Source organism: Rattus rattus, chromosome 3, assembly GCF_011064425.1.
Source record: "Rattus rattus isolate New Zealand chromosome 3, Rrattus_CSIRO_v1, whole genome shotgun sequence".
Classification (NCBI taxonomy): domain Eukaryota; kingdom Metazoa; phylum Chordata; class Mammalia; order Rodentia; family Muridae; genus Rattus; species Rattus rattus.
The window spans coordinates 21,527,266-21,536,493 of NC_046156.1; the positions used below are offsets into that span (position 1 = coordinate 21,527,266).

Below are 9,228 nucleotides of genomic sequence, written 5' to 3' on the forward strand. Positions count from 1 at the left end.
TGTACAGAGGTTATCTTAAGTTATAGGACTTTCATGTCTAGTCTGTGGTAGCAACGGCATCCCAAAGTCAAATCAGGCCCTGCAACTATAAATACATTGGTAACTAAGAAGAAGTGTGAAGTTAAGGAGAGGTGAACCAGTTCCTAGAAAAGGCCAGAGAGGAGCTGACACCCGTGTGATGAGATACTTCAGTGCAGAGGAAGCATCTTAGTGGCAGAAAGCAGCAATATTACCCCAGTGGGTCTGAAAGGGGCGAGATCTGAGATTACCCTTCTCCATTAACTGTGGGTGAAAAGCCAGTCATTTTAAAAAGAATCTAATTAAAGACAATATAAAAAATGACAACATTCAACAGTTGATAACTAAGAAAACCAAGTTGATATAACACTGCAAAGGCACCGAAAGCAGCCGTGTCATCAATACAATAAGATGTACACTTTTTGTCTCTTGGGCACGGTTGTGGGGAGAACACCAGGCAGGGAGGCCGTGCTTTTGTTACTGTGACCCTTATTCAGTTTATGTAAGGTGACCTTTTAATCAAGCTCATCGATATAACTGTCCCCTCTTGTGTAAAAACTCTTCAAATTCAGGTAGGAACCTGGAAGTGCAGCCCTCTGTATGTTTTGATGGGCTGGGCATCAAGTAAGGTCCTGTCATTGAGAAGATGACTCTGGGAGAGCAGGGAGGAGGAGAGGGGAGGGAGAGAGAGGGGAGAGAGAGAGAGAGAGAGAGAGAGAGAGAGAGAGAGAGAGAGAGAGAGGAGAGAGGAGAGAGAGAGAGAGAGAGAGGGTGCACAGAGCCCTGGGCACATGAAAGTCAAATTAGGCAAAGTGGATCTTTTTCTGTTACTAAGACTACCTGCTAAATGTTAGACAAAATATAAAATTAAAGGAGCTTGCTTATTTCACTCCCTTATCCCATTCTATCCCATGTGGACATATATGTGGGCAATTTGCTCTCTTGCATTATGTCTTAAAAGCCAGGAAAAAAAAAATACCTCAGCCTTTAAAGTGGGTCGCTATGGGTGAGAAACACAGAAGGAAAATGGCCTAAATCTGGGATTCCCTGTGAGGGCAAGCAGGCAAACTACAAATGACGGCTGGATAGCTCCAGAGGTTTATTAGCCACTCATTAGGGACCTTTAATTGTTTTTTCCTCCTCAGCACTCCTCAATGACTGTCGTTCCAATCAGAGAGTACAGTTTTTTCTTAACAAGTCGAAATCCCGAGCTGAGGATCAGAGTTCGCCTAAGGCCCGACGAGAAGCGACCTCCGCTAAAGAAGAAGTCCTTCAGGCTGGTCCAGGAGCAGCTCTCCTGCTTGAACACCAGCGTGAGCTCAAAGGTCGGCACCACACTAGCATCACACACAATCCTATCCAGCTTTTTACACACATTTTCAATTTCCAAGTTCACGTGCATAACACAGCCCCGGAGGCCGCAGGGCTCTGTGGACGAGAGCCGCAGGACATCTTGGGCAATTCTCTGGGTCAGTTTCTCAGGAACCAGGACCTTAGAGCAACCGAGTTTGGTTTGCTTTGACTTGGACAGACAGTTCTCCAACATTTTAACCAAATTCTGGCATGTTGTCTCTTCAAACACCACCTCGTTGAGGTTGGGCTCGGGGACGACATAATCCCAGTAGTCGAAATCTGAAAGAAACAAAAGCTTTTGAGAACAGAGAAGCAAGGTCTGCAAGGTCATTGCCAACATTGTAGGTCCAGTCACTTCTAGCTTCTGTATCTACCTGCTTTCGATCCTGCTTTAAGCTCATCTCAATTTGCTATTAACCATGTAGGGAATAGAAGCCCTTTAACCTTTCAGGTCTGAAAGCTCACCCATGCCCTAAAGATTGAGAAACAAAGAGAATAGGTTAATCAACCCTTCTTTAGATTTTCTTGTCTACCCACAGTCTTGAGGGTGATGTGGCTCTACCCATGCCCATCCAGGATTCCTTGTGATTTCCTTTCTTCCTTGCTCTCTCTGTGGGGTTTTCCAAGTTTATTTTAGTATTTCCACAGAGACCCTGACATGCAGAACATCTGGAATAGAAATCATCACTACTGCTTCACGAGGGGACTGCTGGTGTGCAGAATGATTTCAAGGGCTTTAAAGTAAGCCTACCACAGTCCTAATGATCTACCAGCTTTTTATTTTTCTTTAGAAGCCTTTACTAGAATGGCCCGGAGGTCCAATTTTAGCTTTGACCTGTTGGATTCAAGATCACTCACAGAGGGGAGGACTTTTTGAGGTTCATGAGGTTATTTATAACTGGGCTGGCTAGGATTTTCTTAGCCGAGCAAAACAAAACAGACCCGGGGAAAACAAAGTTAGGTTTACTCAGAGGAAAAAAGATAGTCCTGCCTTTGGTCACCTACCTTCCAAATTAACCCTACTACTTGGCAGAGTGCCACACCACACTGAGGCCAGAGAACTTCTTCCCCTCTACTGGCTTGGCTTTCCATTTCATGTGCTCACTGAGGGCCCTGCTTGTTTTTTTGTTTTTTGTTTTGTTTTGTTTTTTAATTCCAATAAGTAGATTCCAAATCCCATCTGCATTTTATCTATATTTTATCCACACCGAAGACAGACAACTTTAGAGTTATCTTATAGATAAAGAAGATCCAAAGAGCTTTTGAAACTGAATATATGCTCACCCCGCTCTTTGACAGCAGAGTAACCTGTCAAATTGGAAGTTGACAAAATTGGAAGTTGAAAAAGTTGCAAAGGATGATTCCTGTAGAACCAGGGCTGTTAAAGTTTCCCTTTGACATTAAGACTGGCCTAGAGGGTACATTTCATAATAGAATCTTACTTAATACCGAGAAGGAGAACATTGATAAGGGAAGGCTAGAAGTCCAAAGTATCACACTGTGGGAAAGCAAACCAGACTGGGAACCTACACTATTCTGATTATTTACTACTCTAAAAGCCATACTAACATGGTAACAAAACGCTGAAGGGTGGCTCTCTGGAGATGGGGAAGAGAGGGATTAGGTGGCAAACAGGCAATGGAGAATTTGGGAGGAAAATGATGGTTCTGGTCACACAAGTTAAATGCATGTCTTAAAACACATCCAGCTATACGCTTGCTGTTCCAACCACGAGATAGGGAACTTCATCCTCAAGAACCTGTTAGCAGACTGGAGCAATGCATTATTCTCCTTACGTTTGTTTCTGGTGGGCAGACAATGCTAAGGAGTTTAGAAAGACACCTCAGATGGATTTCATAGTCCTCTCTGTCTCTAGGAGGAAATGAAGTCTCGCGCTCTCCGGCAGGGACGCTTACACTACAGAGGGGCTGCAGCCTTCGGATAGGAAAGAGGTGGACAGCCCGGTGACTCACCACTTAGCAGACTCCCAGGGTGAGAGCCACCGTCCAGCAACTCTGAAATGCTGGCCGTGTTCTTACTGCTCAAACTGCCCGTTGCAACCATGGTCAACGGCTCTGTTTCCCTCGCGGAGCAGAACGGATCTTTCCCTAGACGCTGGGAGGAAAAAAAGTGAGAGAAGTTTGCAAAAGCACACAAGAAGTGCACAGGCTCCTCAGAGTCCAGGCATCGCCAGGGTGAACTAGCCCGGGCACTGCCCTTCCAAAGGGAGGGACCGGTCTTAGTAACTCAAGTTGACAAAGCCCTGGGAGCAGAGGCACCAACTAAAGCCAACAGGCTGGAAGTAGCTGGAAAGTCAGCATAACTGGGAAGCGCCCCTGCCCAATCCCGCCTCCTCCGTCTGCTCACCTGCGGGATTTCACCAGACGCTGAAGGGTAAACCGAGGCAGGCGCCCCCTATTAGCCCGATGCTTGGACAGTGGTTCCCTGCACAGTCCTGCAGCGAGTCCAAGGCTCCGGGCCACCGCGCCCACCAGCACAGGCTGCACCCGGCCGCTCCGCCTCCGGAATGGAGAGAGCTTTATAGGTCCCGCCTCCCCTCCTGGTCGGCACGCCCACCTGCGCCACTGGCCGGGCCCGTGCCCTGGCCCGCCCCTGTAGGGTCAGGTCACCTTTCAGTTCCTGCCAAGGAAGGGGCCCAGGCAAGCCCCTGGGAGTTGAGGATCAGCCTGGCGTTGGGCAGACACCTGCTGTTTGGTTGTTGGTGGTTGGCCATTGGTCACCCACCTAAGGAGCATCTCCCTTCGGCCACTAACCTAGATTCTTTGGTGTGAGCCCCTACTCACAGTTTGCCGGCTTTCAGGCTCAGCCTGCTCAGGTCTTGGCTAAGGAACTTTTCAGGCAGCAGGAAGCTCCAGGTCCTGTTAGCTATGACCCAAAAACTTTGCTGTGTCATCCTGAATAAGTATTTGGCTAAGTTGAGACCATGTTCTGTGAGCATCCTTTATGCCCAATGTTCTGACTCTAACCCATCAGCTCCAGTGCGCGCCCAGTCTCCCGCAGGTGGTCGGATGTGGTAAAGGCTCTCCAACTTCAGCTGCACTCAGGAATCAATGGGGCATCTTTTGGGATACTACATCTGTGACTAAACCGTTTTTCTCCGCGGCCAGGGCGAGCCTGGCCCTGTTCTAAGACCTGGCTTCGAAAGGCACAGAACTTGAATTGAAGAGGGCCAGTGCCAAGAAACTAAACAAAACCACTAACAGGATCTCAGTTGCCTGCTCCAGCCGCAGGATAGTTTTGAGCAATTGCTATTCCCAGAAGCAAAAGTTCCTGGTGGGCTTGCTTTGGAAGCAGTTTAAGCGTTAGTGGTCTTCAAAGGGCTTGGGGAGGGAGTGGTAGTGGTGCCTGAGAATAAAGAGTTGTCCTGATGGGATAATCTCTGCTACTCTTTCCGGGGAGTCCTGAGCAAGAGGCAACCGAGGGGCTGGCACACTACTAAAAGCAAGATGCCTAACGTTTTCCTTCTAACTTACTAAGCCACCCTTCCTGTTGCCCTGTGCCAGCGGCACGGGGTTTGCAATGGGTGGGCATTCCCAGCGATGTTGCTTAGGCTGCTGATGTTGCTGGGGGATCAGAAAATGAAGAAACTGAAATACCTGGGGGGTGTGTTGGGGGGTGCTCAGTGTTCAAGGCGAGGTTCCAGCACCACTCCCGCACTTTGGGTCCGCATGCGCAAGGATCAGCAGGTTAGGACCTTGAAAAACAGTATCAGCTGTCGAGGCTAAAAACTCTCGGTAGGAAAAACAACAGAAGTGGTAAAGGGTGTGATAAACAGATCAGTGGGAGGACATTCGCAGGCAGAGCAACAGAAACTAAAGCCAGCTTGAAGGTCCATTTTTAACTCTACCGAAGCAGCTGCACCGCTCAAGGTCAGGCAGGCTCAGGAACGGGATGCTGATAGGCTGGGGAGAGCAGATTTCCACTTCTATTTTAATAACAAAAGTGGAAAACAAGCAATCCCATTTAAGCCAGTTAGAAAGGGTCCTTCAGCAGCCACAGAGCCTCTCAGGTCCTTATCTCGTCAGCCTTGTTAATGACAGCTGCGTCTTCCCTGCTTCAGGAAATGTTATTAGTGTTTTGGTAGTAAGTGATCAGAATTGACACGGGCGAATAGAGAAAATGCACATTTCCACTCAGGGCATTTAGGCATAATTCATAAGTACTTCCACTGGGACAAAGTTATGGAAAGTTCCAGAATGTAGTATTTACTTTTGGCTCACCTAGCTACATTTTTATATCACCCTCTGGGATTTTATTGCAGAAGGCAATTTACCCATATGCACAAGATTTCAAATGACAGCATTCTTTTTGACTGAATGAGTGATGCCATCAGGAATTCCAGGGCAGGAGGAATCACTGGTGGAGATCATATACCTGAAATAACTGACAGAGATTTTCTTTCTTAAATTCACCTAAAATGATTCAAAATCACATCCTCTCGCCAACTTTTGTCTTTGCATCTAAGTAGATGACTTAAGAAAATGGAGTATTTTAAGGATTGAAACAGAATCAAGGAAAACCAAGACCACAGTAATTTTTTTTTTGGTTGTAAATAATACACTCAAGTTTTTGAAAATGTTATGGATATAGTTCATGAATAACAGAAAGCCCATCATATCGACATATTTCAGATATTTATCAAAATAGGAACTGTGTATGAATAGAATTGATTGATTGAATAACTTGCTTGCCTGCCACAGTTCAATATATGATAGCAAACTATCAAAATGGAAGTAAGACCTTTCATTTCAAGGCAAGCTTACTGTTTTATTTCTATGATTTACTCATCTGACATTCAAAAAAGAAAAATAGCGATATTAAATGGCAACTGTAGCCGATGTGTCTGCAAACAGTGAAGTTCTGGGCTCCCTTGTGTAAATGTAGCATTCGTAATGTCATTACTTGCATAAAGTACACTTACAAAAAGCTACTTTCATATACAGTTGAGGAAATGCTGGCATCTGGTGCCTCATGACTTGGAATGCTTATTACATTTCACCAGCCAATTTTCTCATTTTATCCAATATAAGCCATTTCTCCCGAACGTTTGTTAAGACATTTAGTGTGTTGCTATGTTCCTTTCACAATCTAACACCCAGGAAAAGTACCCAGGTTTCCTAATCTGTACTATATTTCTGAGCAAGCTCATGGGACTGTTTGTCAGGACTGAAGGACAAACTCCTTTAACTGATGCTAAGTTCTATGCGTTCCGTATAAACAGTGTGAAAGTTTTGAATGTACCCATCTCTGATTTCTGTTCACTGAGGTAAATTTGTAAATTTGTACGGAGGAGTCCTAGTGTTTTCATTGCTGAGACCAAATCCCAGACTAGAGCAACCTAGGGGAGGAAGGGGCAGTTTTAGCTCACAGTTTGAGGGGAGACAGTCCACGACGATAGATTAGGCAAAGTGGCAGGAACACAGGGAAGCTGGGTATAATGTCTGCAGTCAGGCAGTGCTTAGCAGGCAGGAAGTGAAGCTGGGCTACCAAACCTCAAGCCCCGCCCCCCCAAAACCCACTTCCTGCAGTGAAGTGCCTCCTCCCAAAGGCTCCACGGTCTTCCAAATCAGCGTGTTTAGCTGGGAACAAAGTGTTGAAATAACGTGAATTTGTGGAATGTCTCAAAGGCTTAGTGAAGGACGTCACCACTATTGCTGTTCTACTTGTTCTGAAACTCTAGTCCTACAGTTCAGCTTAAGTGTACTTAGGGTAGAAGAAAGTTTATGGTCTTCGCTGTTTGCAAGATGTCTGGAGAATATTTGCCATTGAATAAGAAATTTTTAAAAATTAGAATACGTTCACCACTCTGTAGGTAACCAGGTAAGGAGATCTGGTGTTAAGTAAGAAAGTTATATGCTGTAAAGTACCGGGCTGGCGAGATGTCTCTGAAGGTAAAGACCCCTGCTGCCAAGTGTGAAAACCTGAGTGTAATCCCTAGGACCTACACGGTAGAAAAGAACCCGCTCACAGAAGCTTCCTCCGATGCCCACTTGTGTACCGCAGTACACTATACACTAATGTAATAAAAATTAAAATATCCCACCGTGATACACAGTTACATGTGTTAACTTTTATTAATTCAAGAAACATTTTAGAGAAATAAATGAAATTTATAGACTATTCAGATTATTGATTGTAGAATTCTATTTTTAATCTTTTTCCTTCAGTTGATGTCATTCTAGATATCATTCATTTTTTTCATTCGTCTTTGAAAAAGCTCCAACCAGTCGGATTTCCATTAGATGGCTACGCATGCAGCATGAGTTATTGAATATTGTGGTCTTTGCATTAGCTAAGTTAATATGAAGCTCTACCTGGTATAAAACCAAACGAGGCCCAATATCAAAGATACACAACACCTGCTGTTAAAAGCTGCATCTTTCAGCAGCAGAAGGCCATTGCAACTCTAAATTTAATCGGAAAAACCGTTGCCATAGTGACTTGTCTCTCAAAATAGTTGTGTGGCTTTATTCTGGTCATAAACAATGACACATATTATCTCTAAATAAAAAAATGTGGTGTGTTTCATTAAGTGCGTACAAGATCTATGTTCCCTTATTGAAATATGGAAGAGTTTACAATTCAGGTGACCAGTATCAGACAGTGTCAACCAGTAACATGGAGGAGGTCACATATTTTTCTAGGGCTACATCTTAAAACTACTGTTTAAAGTCTCCAACTTGACACCCATCATATACCTCTTTTCCTGGAATTCTCCACAGGCATGTAGTCTATATGGCTTTGTAGGTGTCCGCCCTTCAAGAGTATCCCTCCATAGACCACTCCAGTGCCCTAATCTAGTGAGCTGTCTTAGGTCCTCAGCTCTTTACATCCTGTCCCACCAAAACCACACACTATCTCATGACACAAATCTGTGGGTTGCTGAAGAAGAGGATTGAACCTAAGACCTTACCGGAAGTGTTGAGTAGATACAGGGTTCTGTTGACTGGTACAAGGGCCATTCTGCAGATGTAAAGTACAGTGAGCTAAGCCATGGAGTGACTCCATGATGTCCATCCATCTCTGGGTGTAGGAGTTAGGCGCATGGACTACGGAGCTTACCTGAATAGGCTCGTATTCCAGCAAAGGTATTTGAGAGCTTGGTAATTATGAATAAGGAACTGGATATTTCTTTACTTTTTAAGATGGGAATTAAAAGAAGTCTTTCCTAATCAGGTTGTGAGGATTCAGGTAACGAGAACATAAGCTCATTGTATACATTTCAGACATGATTACGGTGACAAATTCACTGTATCTTTGAAAAAACTTCAGTGTTTTGCTGACATTCTTATGACAGCATTGCTGGGAGAATGTTTGTGTGAATTCAAGAGTATATGTACAAGTTTTATCATTTGTGCATAGGAATTCATTACATTTGATAAAAACTGGGTATTACAGTAGACACTGAAAATACAACAGAATGGCAGATATTGTCTTAGTTAAGGTTTTACTGCTGTGTACAGACACCATGACCAAGGCAACTCTTATAAGGACAACATATAATTGGGGCTGGCTTACAGGTTTCAGAGGTTCAGTGCATTGTCATCAAGGCAGGAACATGGCAGCATCCAGGCAGGCATGGTGCAGGAGGAGCTGAGAGTTCTACATCTTCATCTGAAGGCTGCTAGCAGAATATTGACTTCCAGGCAGCTAGGATGAGGGTCTTAAAGCCCACACCCACAGTGACACACCTACTCTAACAAGGTCACACCTATTCCAACAGGGTCACACCTTCAAATAGTGCCACTCCCTGGGCCGAGCACATACAAAGCATCACAAATATTGTCTCGATTCCAGGAGAGTTATGGTTAGGAAAGCAGCTGATGATTAGTACAA

General features: G+C 44.6%; 1 protein-coding gene across 1 annotated transcript; it reads right to left on the bottom strand.

Annotated features, from left to right (window-relative positions):
• Window positions 1-1,093: 1,093 nt before the first annotated feature.
• Window positions 1,094-4,249, bottom strand: Ddit4l (DNA damage inducible transcript 4 like). The gene is made up of 3 exons (XM_032896616.1): window positions 3,739-4,249; window positions 3,345-3,486; window positions 1,094-1,650 (listed from the first exon to the last, which is right to left on the bottom strand). Exons 2-3 carry the CDS (start codon window positions 3,433-3,435, stop codon window positions 1,160-1,162), a joined length of 582 nt encoding a protein of 193 aa, XP_032752507.1. The 5' UTR covers window positions 3,436-3,486; window positions 3,739-4,249; the 3' UTR covers window positions 1,094-1,159.
• Between the last annotated feature and the right edge of the window lie 4,979 nt (window positions 4,250-9,228).

Excerpts from the sequence above, each read along its gene's own strand:
- Ddit4l (XM_032896616.1), bottom strand. The coding sequence starts at position 3,435 with ATGGTTGCAACGGGCAGTTTGAGCAGTAAGAACACGGCCAGCATTTCA. Across the intron at positions 1,651-3,344 it reads CCCTGGGAGTCTGCTAAGTG|ATTTCGACTACTGGGATTAT; the intron begins GTGAGTCACCGG and ends TGTTTCTTTCAG.